This window comes from Takifugu flavidus, chromosome 9 (genome assembly GCF_003711565.1).
Source record: "Takifugu flavidus isolate HTHZ2018 chromosome 9, ASM371156v2, whole genome shotgun sequence".
Lineage (NCBI taxonomy): Eukaryota > Metazoa > Chordata > Actinopteri > Tetraodontiformes > Tetraodontidae > Takifugu > Takifugu flavidus.
The window spans coordinates 5,585,162-5,605,180 of NC_079528.1; the positions used below are offsets into that span (position 1 = coordinate 5,585,162).

Genomic DNA, 20,019 nt, shown 5'->3' on the forward strand with positions numbered 1-20,019 from the left:
CTCGGCTCACCTCCTATGTAAAGTTGAGAGTTGTGGTCCACGGACGGCTGACGCGCCAGCTTTCCCAGACTCTTTAGGGCACCGTTGTCCACCAGCAGGCCGAGTGAATGGTTCTGTATCAACAGCTCTACTGTGTGGAAAAGCCCGTCATTCACCGACTCCACACTGTCACACACACATATGAAAACAGGCTTTCAGTGTGGTTCCTATTATGATAAATTACTGTTAACTTCTACACCAGATGGGGGAATTAAGGAGAGGAAAAGAAACACAACTGTAAATGCTTGATAGAAAACAGGCTCCAAATATCTTCAAATCAAGTGATTTTTCATCCTGTAATGTTTGCACACTGACCAAAACCAGTGAAAAAGCAAGGAAAAACTGTCCAGAAACAACTGGACCACAATGTTATATTGTTTTCATGAATGACTGAAGAGAAGAAGAACCCTGCATCCTGACCTTTTGCACCACATGTGACCCTGAGAAGAAAGCCCGTTTGTGTGTGTGTGTGTGTGTGTGTGTGTGTGTGTGTGTGTGTGTGTGTACGAGTGTGTGTGCACGAGTGTGTGTGTGAATGAGTGCGTCTGAAGTTTCCCACTAAATGGTTTTTGCCAGAAAGGAGACAGACAGTTTTAGAGACAGTGGTTTGGCACGGCCAAAAGGGGGAACGGGGTGAGATGAGGGAGGGGGGCGTTGGGGTGGTAAATTTGACTGTTCCTCTGTTTACGCCTGAAGTTCTTCCTTCTCCCCCCCGAGAGGAGGGGCAGAAAAATCAAAAACACACAAGAACAAGTGAAGCCCCTCTTCCTGCTGGTGGCCCCACGTAGACAGCTCGACTCTTCAAGAGGAATGGACGGAGAGAACTGCACCTACACATCCAGCCCAGCTGCAGATGCATGCGTTTGACGGGAGAGGCGAGCGCCTGGACACCAACCCGGTCACATTTAGAGCTGCTGGGCTCCTTCAGGGACTGATCCAGAGGTTTAGTTAGGAAACAAGTGTTTCAGTTTAGCATAAAAAGACACAACAGACAGGGTCAGAGAGCCAGAGCTGAAGGTTGTTGTTGTGTTTATATAGTCCATCAAAACCAGGAAGGGGGGGGGGGGGGGGTCACATCAGCCAATGCCAGTCTGATTACATCCGCTGGGTCACAGCAGCTCCTCAGTGTCTACAGGGAGAACCTGTTGCCTTTTCACAGGTGATGGTCAAATGGTTAATCAGGTGACCTGATGTGATCCACCTGATCCCTCTGGATTGGTGGCACCCCCCTGGCTGACTTTTATTTTTCTTCCATTTTCTCATGTCTAGTGGTGGTGAAACCAACTATACATTTTTCATACAATGTCTGATTCATGGGAGCTTTTTATTGGTTTTACTCTTCATTTAGTTTATCTCAGATAAAACAAGCTGCTCCTACATCGTGTGTAGTTTGACCTTTTTGACTTCTAGAACAACTTGTATTTATAATTATTTTCAATGATGTTGTCAATCTTTCCTCATTGCCTTAGTGAATCAATTCAGCTCACTGTGGGAGGCATGTAATTAAATAATGATCTCAAACAGGGCTGCTGCATCCGAGTACAACGCTTTCTTATCTTCCCTTTGCATTTCCTCGGTCACTTTGTCTTGTCTCTTCCTCTCTCGGTGTCTTAGCCTCACCCTTTATGCCTCTCATCTCTTTTCCACCCTGCCAGTTCACTCACATCCTCCTCTACCTTTCTGACAACAGTCAGTTTTTTGCTCTTCTAAAGATTCTCCACTTCCCTTCTATAAGCACTTCATCCCCTTTTAAATTTGCTCAAGTGTCACAAAAAGTTAAATCAAACAAGCCTTTTAAGACATTCTTGACTTCAATTCACAGTCCCCCCCCCAGCATATAGTCTCCCCGAAGAGTCCTGCTATGACCGCTGATGCTCACTAGGTGGCAGTAGACGACAAACGTTTGAGCAGCTGCTGGAGAGCGCGTCATTGTTGTCATTCCTGGTTTGAAAAGCATTCAAAGGCAACCTCATTGTGATGAATCTGCATGTGTTTTTGCTGCTGTAGGTGAACTCTAGACATGTGTCTGAGCAAGAGCACATCTAAACTGCCTCTGTCTCTTTTGCACGCATCGTTTTCCCTCAGTCCCTCATAGGACGCCAGTTTCCAGTTACTCAACCATTACAGCCCATGATTGGGCACATGTACGAGTATAAAGCCAACAGAAGAGCAAAAACACAAACAGAATCTAAATCATATGAAATCAGAGCAGTAATCATCTCTGACTGTAGCTCACACTACAAAAAAAAGAATATTTAAATGAAGAAAGTATGTGGGAAACCGTTTCCACAGTTAAATCTAATTAGGTGATGGGAGCATTGTCTGTGATTCTGAGCCTCGTTTGTGGTGTTTGTGTTTGTGTGTGTTTGACAGTGATGCTCGTGTGTTTGTGTGCAAATGCAAGTCTGCGTTTGTGTGCAAATATGGTAGGAATATGCTTCGCAATGATCACAAACCGCATATGTGGTCCTGTCTGTGTATTTGTGTGTACGAGCCCAATCTGATTAAAATGATGTTCAGCAGGCTGACATCCCATTTCCATAATGCTGTGCTAACCTCAATTAGTCACTGAAGGGACAGCAGCTGCACAACAGCATGATTCCTCACTGGTTGCTTCTTGGTCGACCAGTTCAGATGGATTTACATCACTTCAGTCTACCCAACAAGCTTAGGCCTCTGTTTTTAGTATCAGCTTCCCAACATTTTATCATCTTTTATTCCCATTTTTGTTCTAAACTGCTTTAAAAGGATCCACACAAGGAGAAAGCACACACCTAACATTGAGGTTTTTAATGCTGCATGTCTGTATCTTTAAAACCAAGTGGTAAAAATAGAACAAACTGGAGACGGCGCCCTGTGAGTTCATGTTGGCCTCCACCGCTACATTTCATCCCCTCGTCAGAATCAGGCCCGAACACGACTCCCCCGTCTCTCTGGTTTCCACACCAGATAACCGACCAACAGAAGCATCCCGGGGCCTGGCACCGCTCCCTGGCCTTCGCTTGTACAACCGCAGCGGCTGTGCGGACGGTGCCATGGTTGGGATGTGCCAGAAATGGCGGCGGTTACGCCATACAGGATAGTATCAGTTGTATCGGGTCTGCCATGCGGTTTGAGTGAGATCACGCTGTGTTTCCAAATGAGGGCAGATTTGCATCCTTTAGCCTGGTGCCATCTGAAGAAGGCACATTTGAAGGGTGAAGTAGGCCTGACATTAGGGAATAAAAGCAGGGTCTGAGTTCTCATCATCGCTGTGAACTTCCTCCTCCTAATGAACTCGTGAACTCATTTCTGTCCGTCTGTCTCGGGCGTGGCCCCTGTCAGCTTAACTGGACCAGACTGGGGTAATGCCCTGACTCATTCTGTGGTTTACTTCCCCTCTGCTCTTCACTCCATCCATCTGTCAACCCTGACTCATCTCCTGTATGCCCTGCTGTTCAACTGTCATCATCTTTTCATTTCCACAGTTTCTATCTGTCCATCTTCTATGCTGTTTTTTTAACCACTTGGGCAGAAAACCCTGTATTTTACTGTTATCTCTCTGTCCATCTGTCTTTCCGGCTATCACCCCATCTGCCTCTACCTCTTAACTGATCATTCTGTCCTTTTATACATCCCATTGACAGTCCCCCCCGCCTCTCAACCTTTTTAACCCCCCCCCCCCGCACCTGTGTCACGTACAGCCTAATTGAATTCCCGCTGTAATTTCCATTTTCTCATTCCTTTCTGACTTTTTCTCAAATGATTTCTTCCTTGTTCAGGTTTTTAAGCCATTTAAATTATTCAAACAGCACAATTGTTGAAAGATCTTTTGAGTGAACTGGCCTTTTTAACGTTGATTTGAAGGCAATGGCTGAAATTAACAGTCGACCACTCTGGTCGCTGTCTGCAGATGTAACTTATGAACGAGGAGACAGACTGAAAGCAGCAGTAATCCACAAATGGCAGCCTGTTGATTTAATAGCCAACCATCATTTTCATCATCATCTGGGTTTTTCCACCCAGATCGGCTCTTCACATCTATCCTCTCCTCCTCCAGCCTCTCTGGAGGAGCACCCAAGCACATTATTATCATAATTAAGGTGTTTGTATGCATCCGTATTGTCAGAATGGAGATCTCAGCACAACCAAATCCACTCGATAGAAGCTGAATGCTGCTGAATATAACATCCCATCACTGAATAATGACACCGCGCTCAGTACACAGCATGGTGCTAAAGCCCGAATCTGCATCAGGATGACACCTCGAAGACTGTACCAACCAAAAAAGCTATATATGTATGATTCTTCATGGAGCAAATATGACTTTTCAATAAATTCACATGCAGACAGAAAAATCATAATTTCATCACAAGTGAAAAACCTCCTGCAGCAGCAACCTCGTCCTTGACGCGGTAAAATTCTTTCTTCTCCAGTGGCTGCGTGCAGGTTTATAATATACCATGCCCTAATCCTAAAGTCAAATTTGTAATGAACCTGCTGAATATTCTGATCAGAATAGTCACAGCAAGTCTCCCTGTTCCTCCCCCACATGCCTCCCCCTCACGCTGTGACCTTGCCTCGATCCACAGACACATCAGAGGAGACTTACACGTCTAAAACCAGAGTCATGTGATTAAAAAGCCAAAAGTCCCGGAGTGAAATACATCCCAAGGATGCTAAATAGACAAGAAATCAATAAAATCCCCACTCGCAGCATATCGCTCAGTTTATTTAGCTAAACTAACATTTGCCGTCTCGTCCAGGATCCCTCTGATCCGAAGTCGGTGTAATAAATTTTGGTATTGAGTGAGCTGATGATTGTGTGTCGGAGCCGATGTCTTTGGGTTCCATCATGTGCTGCTGAACGGCGCCACTGCCGCTCTCGGTTGCAGCGGCAGAACTGTGCTCAGTCCAATAAACCATCTTTTTATAGGTAAAGTCAATAAAGTAGACAGTGGTTTGCACAAGTGTGTCTGTGCTACATCCACACGTTACTATCAGATCCTACCTGTACACATATATGAATACTGGTATTACTGTGGGGTTAAATTTGATTCTTTCTAGTTTCCAGTGTCTTCCAGAGGGATGTTTACTGTATGTTAAATATTTCAGCACATGCTATTGTTTTTTAAAAATCCCATCATAATGAATGAAAACATGAGTGTCCTCTTCCAGGATTACCCCTGGTATCACTTCCTAAAGCATATCTGTTCCTATGACAGAGTGAGTACAGTTGAGATAATATCCCGGGATTGACACGCCGACCCCTTCGGTGAGGCCTTGCTTGCTTTACGGGGAGAGGTTCTCGCCGGGTTTCACTCAGGGACGTGAGCAGAGACCCGGGATTATCGCGGAATTTTTCTGGATTCCTGTGTGTTTATGAAGGGAACGCCTCATATAAGGACCGTCTATATTCAGCGGTAGCATGTGTGACATCTGTGCTGGTTTCAGTAGTTTTATTTTATGGATAAACCTAACCGATTTTTCAGTAGTTTTCTGGACTCTTGGCCTGTATGGGAAAACTTTTTCGTATATGACTTTATTTTTATTATCCCCGTCCCTGGAGGAGTTCTGTGCTCCCACACAGTCTGAGTGAAAGACTTCCCTGGATTACAATTATTACAGCTATTCATACCCACACAGTTGATTTTATGGCTCTTGCTGTCTTCCAATGCAAGTGTTTTAGTGCACCGCATTACTATGATGAAATCCACATGTGTCAGTATTAATCCCTAAAAATAAATATGTATCATGTGACTGAACAATGTTAAAGAAATATGCAACTTGCATCCCGAACGGTTGCATTTATTGGAATCCAGCAAATCAATTCATTGTGGATGACCAGGAAGATTTGATCAGGTTGTGTATGAGTGTGTGTCCTACCTATACACAGTGGTGGGTGGGTAGTTGGTGATGTCGTAGATTAGCCGTATGTGCCCCTGGTACAGTTCCAGAGCCAGTGGGTCGTGGTCATCCTTATACAACAAAATGCCATTGTCTTTCTCTGTGGCCACCTGGAGGAGACAATCAGATAAGGGACACCCGTTGGTCAGATTCTTACTGATCTCAGATGCCGTTTTGGTGCTGCAAACCAACATAGATTTTTTATGGTGGTGCTGCAGGAAATAGCAGCAGGCTATATACCAAAGGCGCTAAATTAATCAAGCTGGTGCTTCCCCCTGTAAAGCTATAATTACTGTATAAAAATCACTTTAAAATATATATTTTACACCAGTGAACCCTGAAAAGGGGCACTCATGCATCCCTCCCACGCTCACACACTTGACATGCCACACTCGCTCGTGCGCTCTGCTAAGCGCTAACTAACTAGAGAGTGGAAATGAGGCCAAGGGGCCAAGCACTTAACACCTTTGCATGGCTTCAATGGAGCATGGCCAAGTCAACACCTGCTAACAAGCTGCCGGAGAAAAGAAGAGAAGGAGGTGAGGCGAGAAAGCAGGTAGAGACAAGCGCATGAGAACGAGAGAGTGGGAGAAGGATGAAGAACATTGGCTGAAGAGGAGAGAGGGAAAGATGTAGGTTGCGGGAGAGCAAGAAAAAGCTGAGGAGAAAAGAGGGGGAAAGTGATTTATGAAGTGCTGTGGCTCTTTCAGTCGTTTTTCATTTTCTTTCTTTTGCCTCTCCGGGCTTCTCGGTTGACTTTTAAGGGCTTTGGCCGTGACATTGAAAGGTCCTGGCAGAAATTCAGAAGCACACAGATCCAAACAGGTGGTAAATATCAATTAGAGAGCTGTCTGTTTCTTGTTTCTCTTCACCCACTCGCGATTTCCTTTCCAAAATGGAAGGACATATGTCTCTATCGGGTTCTAGCCCTCAGGTGTCTGCAACGCAAGCTACAGACACACAAACTCTGTTTCCAGAGCTCATTATACAGTGAAAACAGAGAGCGCAGCAGATGTTGTGTTTTTAAAACACCGCAGCAGAACATGGCTTCTCCATTCCCAAGGTCTGACAAGGATAGGATTCCATTATTAGGCAGAGGCGGAAATATTAATGAACTTCACTATAAATATCAATGAGAGGAGGTTTTTTTGGCAGCGGTCTCACCTGGAATGAAATATGTGCCGACGGACGGAGCTTTGCGCCTGGCAGCTCCATGTATGCGTCACGACCCAAGAAGTGAACAGTGGAGATCGTGTCACATTTGCTGCCATAGAAACCAGGCGTGCAGCGGCAAACGGGCTCCCCGGCAACCACCAGGCACTGGGCGCCGTTCTGGCAGTCTGACTGGTCGCAGGGGCTGGTCTGCAGCAGGATCATTGGCGGAGGGTTCTCACAGAACAGCCCACTGTGAAGGGGGGCAGAAACAGAAGGCGACTTTTGGACTCTGACAGGGACGGTTAGTTTGGGTTGGTAAACCTCACGTTAACATGGCTTCCTAATGAAGAGATTGACTAAGTGGTACAATCAGGACCGAGGTGTCTGGTCCCACTCCTCGTCCACTGTGTCTGTCCAAGCTGCCTAATTGTGTGAGGCTCACCTGAAACCCTCTTTGCAGACGCAGGTGTAGCCATTGACAGCATCCACACACTCTGCTCCGTGTTGACACTTGTTTTCCAGACAGTCATTATAGTCCTGCTCGCACTGCTGGCCCACATAGCCCGGTAAACACTCGCATCTGAAGTGTTACAGAAAAATGGGATTACTGTTTCACTACATTATTTGCACGACACATGAGATTGAACAAATTTCCTATTTCAAAACCATTAAACAAGAGAAGAATGGCACAAATTGCCCCTTTATGCTTAATGTGAATCATAAAACAGAGGCATAATTGAGGATATTGTTGTATAAACTCATTATCTGGGCTGATATCCTCCATATAGGATATTCCTAAAGAACGTCAAAGTCTAAGCTGGATATTAACAAAGTTGTTTTCAGCATAACAGCATCCACAAGTATTTCCAGTCCAAAGTCTCGGTGTCATAAATACATCTGGAAATTAGCAGTGGGATTTGAATTGTAGCTTCAAACTGCAAATGTGACAGATTATTACTGACAAAGCAGCATTCTAGCAACTGTGGAGCTGGACCAACATCAATATTTGTATAAATATCGCGTGAAAAAAGGGACAGCAATTAGTGTCAAAGTTATTTTAAACTCTGTAAAGTACGTCTGTGGATATTATATTCAATGTCCAACGATATATTATTATGAATCTTACACACTTTGGAGGTTAAAGGTTGATGTAGGAGAAAACAGAGCAGAGAGAGAAAAATAACAGGACTAAGAAATCCGAGTGTTGGTATCAAGGCCCCAGACCGGCGAGTGGCTTCGACCGCCTCTCTTCTCCTTGTCCCACTAAAGCGTCATACTTCTGACCTCTTCGCTTATTGATGTGACCTCTGACCCCTTCGGCGCTGACCGCCTCCAAAGCTGTCACTCACCTGTAACTGCGGCCCACCCGGACGCACTTGGAGTCGTGCTGACAGGGGTCGAAACCATGGAGACAAGGATCGATCACCTCCTCGCACAGGTCGCCTGGTGACACAATGAAAATGTTAATACTTTAGCAATGCTGTTACTGTTGACTTTTTGTATTCGCGCTTAAACTAAAACTAAAATTGCTTTGTGAACTAAAAATTGGAAAGATTTAAAGTCGTGATATGAGAATCAAAATTGAAAGTGTGAGGGTAGACTCTCACACCCCGAGTTAGAGGGGCTGTTGAGAGGGGTCAAACACCTTCCCATTATTGCCCTCATGCTCTAAAATACTGCTGCCGCTTCAGTCCCACCCCGTCAGTCACTGCCAGGCTTCTGTTCAGGTGCTTTAGAGCTTTAATCCCAATTTTGTCCTTCCTAGTTTATTAATTTAGCTGTGGCACTTTTTAATTAACAAACACTCTATGTAATTATTCAAAAATGAAAGGATTAGCTTCATAAATTACTAATAGACTTTAATTTAAGTCAAAGACCAACTGAGGACCGGTTCCAATGAAGCCAAATGTCCAAAAATTTCTGTAACCCTTTAAGAGGAATTAATGATAACGACATTAGACAGCAATGTGGATCTACTGACTACACAAGCCTGTTAACTTATCAGAAGCATATTTGCGGAAAAGACAAGTCCCGGACTTTTGGACGCCGTCAAAAATGCGCTCAACAACAAGGAGTTTTCTGGAATGATGACCTAAAATCGAGCTTTTAAGCTTAAATTTCCCCCCGGTTGGTAAAAATGAAACACACGATGTGACAGTCCCGCTTGACAGTTGTGAGGAAACCTGTGCGACCAGCAGAAGACCGTCCAGTTAATGTGACACCTGACGCTTCGCTGCACTGAGCGGTGGGGGGGTCAGAGCCAAAAGAAGCAGCTGTATTCCTGCGTGTAAGCATTCATGTGTGCGCATTTGCCGTATGCGGTGAGGCCGTTGGCAGCGCGAGACGCTGTTTCACGCCAAAAATGATAATGACATGGTGAGCGCCGGCGTGTATGTATTGACTGGGATCCAGTGTCAAAGGAGAGCAGCTGTGTGTGTTTTAGAGGACGGGAAAACTTAACTTCTCCGTCAGCAGTTTAGTTACAGTTTGTCGGACTCCAGCGAGCCAGAACGGCCCTCTGCTTTGCTGTTTCAGGCCTTGGATGGCTGTTTCTTTGCTCTTTGTCATTTTCCTGTTACCAGTTCTCTACCAATGCTGCTCTCTCTCTCTCTCTCTCTCTCTCTCTCTCTCTCTCTCTGCCTTTTTCTCCAAACTCCCATAGGAGCAGTCTGAGGTCACTGCAGAGTGGCTGCCCATTACACAGCCACCATTCAAGCAACATGGAAAGTGTGTGTGTGCCTGCAGTGCTGCATGGACTTGATGACCCTACTTGTCTCTGAGGAGCAGAGACCAAGGCTTTGAAGAATAACAGCGCCGTGATCGATGGGGTTCACCTGTGTAGTTGGGTGGACAGACGCAGGTGTAGTTGTTGACCCCATCCACGCAGGTGGAGTTGTTCTCACAGTCGTTGTCCTCGCAGTCATCGGGGTTTGTCTCGCAGCGCTGGCCCTCAAAACCTGGCGGGCACACGCAGCTACAGACACGCAGAGACATAAGACAGGAGGTTTATTATTAGATGTCGAATTCTTTATGAGTAGAGTTCCTTTCACAATTTTAGGAAGGGGGCACCAGTTCTCTTCTTCACATTGTTAACGCAGACCTCTACTCAGGTAATGCTGCACACTGTATTCACGTGTCCTGTCCTCTTTTGTTTTTCTTTACACTTTTGAGCTTCAGCATTTCCATATTTAGAGGTTAAAAAAAGAGCATTTCATGCCTGACATTACAACTAAATGAAATTTTAATGTGCCTGTTCAAAGTTTAAACCATTATTCTCTCACATAAAAACTCACTGGCAATGTCCTCCGGCACTAAAGAAGAGGAGCAGGGGCATTTATTTATTCAGCGCATTGTTTTCCCAGCACTATTTTTCCTCTTTTTGGAGGGGGATGTATTATTAAAGGAGATGAAAAGTTCCTGGAGCTTCTAAAGTCAAACACTGAAAGAAACCGAACCCCCACTCAGAGCTCAGGAGAGAGAACCGAGCGCTTCTTTACTAGTTTGATGCCACTGTTGTTGGACTCTTATCAGACTGTTCCATTCATCCGCCTCCCTCCAGTCCCACTGATGACCGTCCTGCTCCCATCTCCACATTTATGCTACCGCCCTCGTTGCGCCAATCTTTGCATCGCAGTTGGGTGAGAGTAACTGTTTATAGGAGAACATCTGCACTCAAAGTACCAGCGACACCTTTAGGTAACCCCCCACCGGTGCCCCGAAACAGAACTTTGATAGATTAGACCGCAGCTGCAGAAGTACAGCTGGCCCATGAAAACTTGGAGCAAGGTCATCAAAAACACCCAGGATAGGGAAAGTCATTTCAGGACTGGTAAGTAAGAAGTAGACACACACACACACACACACACACACACACACACACACACACACACACACACACACACACACACACACACACACAGGCGTGCAGGCATGCATATATTTATTAGTGGCTGTATCCTCAGAACTTCTCCTTCCTGTGCACCTGTAAAACTTATACCGACTTTTTTTTGTTCCTGTTTGATTCTCTTTGTTCTCCTCTCGTTCTGGCTTTAATCTAAAGTTGCTGCCTCACAGAAGTTTTCTCACGCCAACCCTTATCTCACCCCCCAAACACCGTATATGATACTCACTCGCTACCCCTCCGAAGCTAAATCTTGCAATAGATGCATCCAGATGGTACAGAAGAGTGTATACTCTATGAATAATTCCCCTCCCTAAATTTATATCTAAAATGGACCAATCTTGGCCAATCTTTAGCTTCATGCTGTTTTTTTTTCACTAGTCCTTCCCTCATCCATTCCCCATTGTCTCACCATGTTATTGCCAAATACATTAACTCGATTTAATGCTGCCTGAACGACGGAATTGCAGAGGTATTTTAACTGCAGTCGGCCAACCGAGGAGAGCTGCAGAGGCGCTCGCTATAGCTGACCGGCCGACGCATCTCCTGTGTAATTCACCGTCTGCAGACTCGGACATTAATGTCCAATTATTGCCTCCAAAGAGGCAAAAGTGGGGAATAATAAAAGAGTCAAATGAAAGTTTTCCCGTTGAGTGTTCCCACGAGAAGCAAACAGACGATGGAAGGGAGGACGGGACAGACAGAGTCACAGAGTTCTCCTAATCAAATCCCCGTCCTGACATTTAAAATACACACTTTGACAAATGGTTTTCTGCTGAAAAACGGAATTTAATTGGAGCTATTGAATATCCCAAACTGATTACGTAACATGTTAAAATGTCAGAAGGATCTGGACTCCTGCTCTCTGCGTCTTTCTGTGACTCCCAGAGGACGCAAATATCTAAATCTGTGTTGGTATTAACATTAAGACAAGCTCTGCAAAGGGTAAGGAGATGTGTAACAGCACGGCCATGCAGGAAGTTAAAGGCCAGATGCACATCAGAGGGAAGGGAGGAGCGAATCTGGTTAAGATATTTACGACAATTGTCTCAATCATGTTGCTCGTATATCAGGAGGCTGACGGAAAAAAGGTTTTTCACCACCCTTGGACTGACACTGATGACCCTTCCAGGAACAATGACTCTCACTCATGCTCGCATGAAACGCCGCGTTATATAAGCAGAACCTTCTATAAAAACTGCCTCCTTAGCCTGGCAACTAGATTCACAAACTACGCACCAATTCATATTTATAGCAGTTTTCTCCTTTTATAAATGCTCTGCACTCATATTCAAGTCTTCGTCCTCTCAGCGTTCAACACTAAAGGTGCGAGGGTAAAGGCTGATATTCTGTACCAGCGTCTCACTTCACTCCCTCAAGTATTGCTACAGATACTCTTGACCCCCGAACGTCTCCTATGGGGCAACTTTGCTGGCAGAAGTCAAACTGTGATTGCGTTGGGCAGTTCCCAGGTGTGAATGTGTTAAGCTGCTACGGAAAACTGAAACTGGGGGTCCTGGAATAACGAGTCGCCCTGAACGGGATGTCAACCTTCCTCTGTGAGCCCGTTTCTCAAAAAAAATGTTTTAAATGTTGGCGTGCCCATTATTACACAGAATTAACTATCTTTAACCTTCATTTTCAGCCTTTTTTTAATAGCGTGTCATGAAAACACAAAACTTTGCACTTTAATCCTACTTTCTGGGGATGCTTTTATTAGGGTTGAGAGCCTAAAATGTTGATAACAATTAACCCACATCAGCACAAAGACATTTCTGTCACTGAAACTGTTGTTATTGTTTTGCGAATGATAAGAATTTTCACCTGAAGTGGTCTTCGTGTCCCGGCTGAATGTGGCAGGTCCCCCCATTGGAGCAGGGCAAACTAATGCAGGCATTGATTGGGATTTCACAGTTCTGACCCTGCAGGAGAGACGAGGACAAAGCAAAATTAAAGGAATGAATAATTAAATAGGTTTGAAACTTCAGAGATCATTTTACTCTGCAAACACAGACACTGATGCCATCAAATCTTTGGTTCCGTGAGAGGCAATTTCAAGCTGGAAACAATGGACACACACCTTCAGACAGGACTTTCTAGGGTGTTCGGTTACTATGACTCTAATGTGGATTGTTTCCTTCAGATTGCAAATTAAATGAGGTGACATCCAGCTGGTACACCGTTACACATCTTTGGAGCTGCGGATACCGCTAGTTGGGCTGATTATGACACAAATGGCGGGGGTGATTTTACTTTGACATTCTAATTAGGAAAAATGTCAAACAATGGAATGATAATCTTAAACTCTGACATTGTCAAAGTTGGCCCTGTATGCTATAATTATAGATGTTTTTGCAGTTCTGCTCATGAAACACAATCATATTTTACTGCCCATTTTCTAATCTGTTGTTAGAAAATTAGCATTTGGCATTTTGCAGTTGTAGTAGCCCTTTCCTGGAGGCTGGACTGAGAGAGAAAGAGAGAAAGAAATCAGTTTTGGATGGTTAGTCTGAAAATACAAGGATGTCTTAACTAACCACTTTACTATCCTGCTGAATTTTCACAATTGTTCTTTCTCCAGCTAAAACCCAATTATCAGCTAACAAATGCATATTCATACGTGTATTAGGGGCACAGCCGACAGCTGGTTCATTTCTCTCCTCAACAGAACCTTTTTTTCTCTAAAAATGCACATTTCAAAACTGATTAAGTCCTGCAGTTTGGTTTCTAACCACGAACCCTTCAGAAGCCAGCTCAGCCACTTCCTGAGCAGGTTTTCTTTTCACTCATCTCTCACACCATCCTCTTTATTTTCCTTTTCACTATAGCCATTTGTTGTTTTTTTCACTTCCTAATACACACTGATTTTCAATATCCTTTCATCCCATTTGTTTCCCTTTTCTCCTCCAGTTTATGTTTCCAGTCTTTTACTCTGCGCAGATGTTTTAATTGAAAGCAAGATCAAGGCTTTTGTTCGACTGTAACAGACCGAAGGTTAAGTACACACGAGTGGGTGTTGTAACACATGCACGCACACACTGCAGCAACTCCCACAAACATTTGAACCTACTCCGCAAACTGCTCGGTGGATCCACGGTTTGTCTCTGCTGGTAGATTTGCGCTTGATGTTGAGCTCTTCATCATTATTGCAACATCTGTCTTAATCGGTCAATACTGCTGGTGCAACTAGCTGCAACCAGCGTTTCTATATTGATTTACACGTAGATACTTTATGAATGCAGGGCGGAAACCAAGCCAGAAACACCACATGCATATGCACGGCTAGCTATCTATAGGTCACATGTCACCTCTGCAGGAAATTTGGCAGGAAGATGAGATATTCACCTTGAATCCATATGGACAAATGCAGTGGTAGGATCCAGTAGCATCTGAGACACAGGTGCCGTTGTTCTGGCACGGTGTTCCCAGGCACGGTGCACACTTGGACATTAGACTGATGTCTGCTGGACCTGAACAAGGCAGAGGAAAAACGGTTGAGGAACACGAGGAGAATGATGGAAAGTTGCTCGCACGGACTGCAAAGAGGGGATTTGAACAGTCCACACACGTTTTAGGGCTAAAAGCAGCCGTGCTGAAGGCTCAGTATTCAATTTTCAAAGGTATAAAATGTTACACTTTCATTCCTAGAATAAGAATTCCTGATATGCAAGAACCTGCTGCTTTAAAATGTTTCTCTTATTGATATCATTCTTCAATAGTCCTGTGTAGGAAGATGGTAAAGTAGCGAGATGTAAAGGAGATGTGTAAGTAAAAGGCGATGTCTAATGAGGCTCATCTCTCCAGCAGCATCGGCACCATTAACATAGACAACAGGAGGAATGTGCAGCAGAATCAGTGATTTTTTTTGTTTTATAGTGATCACTGATGTGTCTACTTTAATTCACTATCAGTGCAACAAAACCCCATAAATCTACAAAAATAAAAAGTCTGGGTGGATTCAGTGGTTTCCTAGACAACGGCCAGACAGGGGAAGAATACATTTATGCTGTCAAAGTGTCAAAGTTTGTGATTTAAAGGGAAATTAAACCAGACAATGCACAAAATAACACTATCAAAACCACGATGGAGCACTCAAATTTACAGCCGTCTTGATACTGTAGCCACTGACAAGCAATTTATTTGAATATGCAATGACTGGCAGCTCTTCTCTCCTCAAATACTAGCCTGGAGACTGCATAAAATCATCAGAGGGAGGTTCTGTAGAAGTGACTCCCTGTCAGAGTAATTGATTTTGGCATTGTAATATTGCCACACATTGTTTTAAACACCTTCCTCTTCACTAATCTGACAGAATCCAGGGATTATGTCATTCACTGGCTCTGAAACTGCCTTGTTATAAATTCTCTGCAGAAATACTTAGACGCCCTGGAACAGGGAGCAGGACAAAGAGGAGAATGTGCACCTTTACACAGGAATTTGTTGAGTGGCGTTGTGAGCAGAAGTCTGTCAGCCATGTCAGGGGGTCCAGTGCAGCGAGCGATGCCTAAGAAACCAGGAAATTATAAAGATTTGCATGTCGGGATCTGAAAACCAACTCGGAGGTGGTGTTTCCTTTCTTACCGGGCTCCTTAAAGCCGGCTTTGACCCACTGAGAGAGCCAGCGCATTTCACAGTTACAGTAGAGGGGGTTGGCGCCGAGAGCCCTGGAGAGACACACAAGTGTTGGGAGTGTGATTGGCAGCATCTAAGAGAGTCTCACACACACTGATAGACAGAACGCCTGGATAGGAGGGTGCTCACAGGTGGGACAGAGACGTGAGGTGGTTGAAAGCTCCTTCTGGGATGGTTGAAAGGTCATTACCATGAAGGGTCCTGGAGGGTAAAGAGAGACAGAGCCGGTAAACAATATGAATATTAAATGGTTGTTAAACACCAAAGTGGCCTTGTTGTAAATTAGGAGGTCACTTTCTGACCTACAGTCAAGATTAATATGCAGTAAATTGATGTGAGAGGTTCTTTACCATCCACTTTTCCTCAGTAAGAGGAACAAACATTTTTACCCCTCAATTTAGTCCATTTATTACTGCGAGCACTTTCATTCTCACATGATTCATACTGCCACTGTTAACAGATTTAATTTTAGGACTGAACAAAAGAAAGTTTTATTTGCACATAAATTAGAAAGTACATCGAATTAATTTCTCAAAAAACAGAAAAAAAAACCCATAAATGAAACCGTATGTTTGTATTCATCACATCAGAAGTAAACTCTAAAACTGTTTAAATGCTAAATTATTTAAACTATTTGTGGTTCCCCAGCTGAAGAAATGCCATCATATTCACCCATATTGGAAAATAAATAAAATATTCATGGAAAAATAGTGCAAAATAAACAGAAAGCTTATTTTCATTGTTCTGCAATAAAGTCTGTCCTGATGCTGGAATTGAAAATATGAACTGACCAGTGCACGCGTGTGCATGTTTGTGTGTGCACATGTTTGTGTGTGCACATGTGTGTGTGTGTGTGTGTGTGTGGGCAGTGATGTGATGTATACAGCGTGGAAATGTGCCTTTCTGTTTTGTGCCTTTGGGTTTTCATGCAAGGTCTGTGTGTCTGTATGTGCGTCTGGAACTTTTGTCCCCGGGTCTGAAAGATTGTGTGTGTGTGTGTCTTTGTGTACACTCCTTTGTGTATTGTCTGGTGGATATGAGTTCACATTCCATTAAACCGAGGGCTGTAACAGGGGACAGATATCAAAGTGCCACTGGAAAAGTGTGTGTGGTTTGTTTCCTATTGAGGCTAGTGTGAACTGGGGTGCACGAGAGTGTACAAATGTGTGCTGCAACTTTACTTTTGTGTGCATCATTGACCGAGTGTGTTTGTGTGTCTATATTTGGTGGTCTAACAGCCCCTGCAAAGGACTGGCCCAGAGGGGGTTGTGGGTAATGAGGAAGTGACAGTGATGACTGCCTGGCAACCAGTTGCTATGCAAGAGGAGAGGGGGATCAGTCCCCATAGCAATATCAAATAAATGAAAGGAGGAAAGGAAGAGAAAAAAGCAAACTTTTCCAAGGTGAAATGCAGCAAAGAAAAAAGAAGTGAATTTTCTGTGCGTATAACGTTGGATATTCCAGATATTCTACACTTGAACTTTAGATCAAGAGAATATGGGAAAGGACACACCAAAAAGTGTGATGGGAGCAGCCAACATCAACAAAGTTGTAATTTGCTGGATATTTTGGATAATTTGACACATCTGCATTAAAAGAACCTGACCTTCTGTTATGAGCTGAGTCTTTCAGTTCCAATATTCCAATATATAAAGTACAGTCGAGCTTGTGCGGCTACGATAGCTTGACTGGACCACATGATTAGTCACCCAAATATTCAAGCAGGGAGGAAGGTCAACTTGGAAAATCCAACTCAACCAAGTGGTCAAAAACCCTTCAATAAATTAGCATCTGGCCTTTTCCACTTCAGAACAAACAGTTAATAAAACAGTTGTTTAATAGTAACTTGTAAAGGCTTGAAAGTGAGCTGACAGAGCATAAACTTATACACCTCAATGTACAGTTCTTGCTTCTTTTGTAATGCACTTATGCTGATTTCATTCCAGTTTGAAGCCCAGCCAACACATCCAGGGCTCCTCCTCGGGTTCTGAACTGCAATTTGTATTATTTAATATAATCTTATATATGCACAGCCTGACAAATAATCCTGATTTCAGGGATAATCAGTCCAGTTTACCAACGTTTAGTCAGGCCAATAAATGGCTCGTTTTATTCAAATGCACTCAGCCAGACTTTTATGGAAACATATGGAAAAGTGATCCGATTCCAGGGGTGACAGGATGGGAGAGGCATCCTTCTGTTACAAGGTAAGGAGACGTGAAGGGTGACTATGGCTCTGCTGTGATGAAATGTTCAGACTTCCTGGACTTCCTGAAGCGTTAACCTTTCACGCCAGCGAGCCAGGCCAGGAATTTAAATCCCAAAATGAATCAATGCAACGGTGCTGAACGAGAACAGAATGTAAAATCAATGACAATAACATGGGAACAAATGAAACAGATCAGCATCGTGAATCGGCCCGACTGTGATTATGCTACATCGGCGAATCGCTGATTAAAAAGTCAAAACTACGGGCAGTCAGGAGCAAAAGTTTCCATCAAATTTAGGCCATTTTAACTGGAACCCGTGTGAATCTTCGGGCCGGAGCTCGCAGCTCTGCTCCGTTGTGAGTGTGCAGCGTATCTGCATGTGTTTGTGTGTCTGGATGCTCGTATCTGCGGAGCCAGACTGCAATATCGCGCGTGCGATCGCGTGGGCTTGTGAGACAGAGGGTGGACAGCCAGATGGATGAGTGAGAGAAACAGAGGCTGAAGGTCGATTTGTCAAACACAACACTGGGCGGAGGAACAGGGAGAGGGGAAGAGATAGAGGAGAGGATGAATGGATGAGACTGAAAGGAGCAAACAGGGGCAGCTAACAGCTCATAGCTGTGTTGATGTTCTTTGGACCTCAGAATCGACACCAAAGTGGTCGCGATCGAAAGAACCGCCCCCCCCCCCAAACAACTGGTTTAAAATGACAGTTGTGACACAGAGAGAATGATTAAACCTTGATTTAGCTCAGAACTTTAACTAGCAGAGGGCAGCCCATGAATATTGGATCTGCTGCAGCTTTCTGGAGATGAAGCGTGTTACTCACAGCAGGCGAAGTGCCTTGAGCCCGTCAAAGGCGTGAACCGGAATGCAGCGAATCTGGTTGTAACTCAAGATGCTGGAAAACAGAAAACCGATGTTTAGTGTTATTTCCATCAATACCCTTTAACTCATTTTTCTATTCACCAGTCAGGCTATATTTTAAAAGACTTCATAAAACTAGGGGCCACTCGAGAGAGAGAGAGATCGTGAGATGATCAGTGGCGCGCACTGAATTGCCTAAAGTCTAGGCCAACCAAGAGAAAAAGCTATTACAAATCTGCCAGAAGCACTTGTAGTTTTTCAAATAAACAAGTTATATACATTTTTCAGAGATAATGACAATGAAAATTGATTAGATGAGTGGAATAAAACTGAGAGCGATTAAAAAAAACACAACTATTGTGTTTTCAAATCAGTTTAATTCTGATAATTCATGTTGAGGCTGGCCTTCATCACATTAAATAAACATGCAATGCTACTCAAAAAGATATCCCAAAGGAATTTAAACCTAATGGGCACAGGAAGCATGCAAGAAAGTGAGCATTGATAATGTGTTGCATTAATGAGGATGTGGAAGTAAAAATCTAGGAGAGAAAGGAGCAACTTACAGCGTTGCCAGTTGGGTCATGTTGCTGAAAGTGAAGGGAGCCAGAGTGCTGATGCTGTTGTTGCTCAGGTCTCTGCGTACATACAACCATACGGTAAATGCACAGACATGCACAACTTGATCCATCGCTACATGTAAGCCGTCCAAACAAGGACGCTGTGCAGGGCTTCTGCTCAAGGTTACGTGGGTGGTACGTACACCAGTGACAGCTGCTTCAGGCCTGAGAGCTCCTTGGGCACAGATGTCAGCATATTCCCCTCCAAGTAACTGCAAAGCACAGAACTTTGTCACTCCGGGTGTGTTAGACAAACATACTGGGTGAAAAACAGCTTTGGTTTACTAATTTACCATGCCCTCCAGATTAGAGCTACGAGTAATCTCCCTTGTTTTTGTTCTAGTCTGTAGATTTACCCAGATGGCCGATCCACATGGGATGTGCCGCGCTTTTAAATTCCAACATACAATATTCACTTTCTGATCTTTATTCTGTAAATATGAGAGTCAAGCTGGCTAAAACACGCCCACATGCATATCGTCACACATCTCCGCTCCTCTCTCTCCTTCTCGGGTCATAACTAGGTCAGGCGGACAGTATGATGGAGGGTCTTCTCCGGCCTGATCAATACCTAATCACTGCTATTGATCCCCGCAGAGCATAGCTATTTCACAGCACCGGAGGTTTCTGCGTGTGCGCGTAATCTTTCATTTTCCCCTCCGAGTGAATTTGTTCATGCTTCCTTTTCATTTTCTGTTGATATTGCTCA

General features: G+C 44.1%; 1 protein-coding gene across 3 annotated transcripts in view; it reads right to left on the bottom strand.

Annotated features, from left to right (window-relative positions):
• The window catches only part of slit3 (slit homolog 3 (Drosophila)), a 159,240-nt gene that overhangs the window by 3,328 nt on the left and 135,893 nt on the right, over window positions 1–20,019 (bottom strand). For all 3 annotated transcript variants that reach the window (XM_057043058.1, XM_057043059.1, XM_057043060.1), the window contains 14 exons: window positions 19,454–19,522; window positions 19,257–19,328; window positions 18,653–18,724; window positions 15,743–15,814; window positions 15,563–15,645; window positions 15,405–15,485; window positions 14,327–14,451; window positions 12,806–12,903; window positions 9,915–10,054; window positions 8,430–8,523; window positions 7,523–7,660; window positions 7,090–7,330; window positions 5,905–6,035; window positions 11–165 (listed from right to left, as the gene is read on the bottom strand). In XM_057043058.1, coding sequence (XP_056899038.1) covers window positions 11–165; window positions 5,905–6,035; window positions 7,090–7,330; window positions 7,523–7,660; window positions 8,430–8,523; window positions 9,915–10,054; window positions 12,806–12,903; window positions 14,327–14,451; window positions 15,405–15,485; window positions 15,563–15,645; window positions 15,743–15,814; window positions 18,653–18,724; window positions 19,257–19,328; window positions 19,454–19,522 — 1,571 coding nt within the window. The remainder of the gene's footprint in view (window positions 1–10; window positions 166–5,904; window positions 6,036–7,089; window positions 7,331–7,522; window positions 7,661–8,429; window positions 8,524–9,914; window positions 10,055–12,805; window positions 12,904–14,326; window positions 14,452–15,404; window positions 15,486–15,562; window positions 15,646–15,742; window positions 15,815–18,652; window positions 18,725–19,256; window positions 19,329–19,453; window positions 19,523–20,019) is intronic.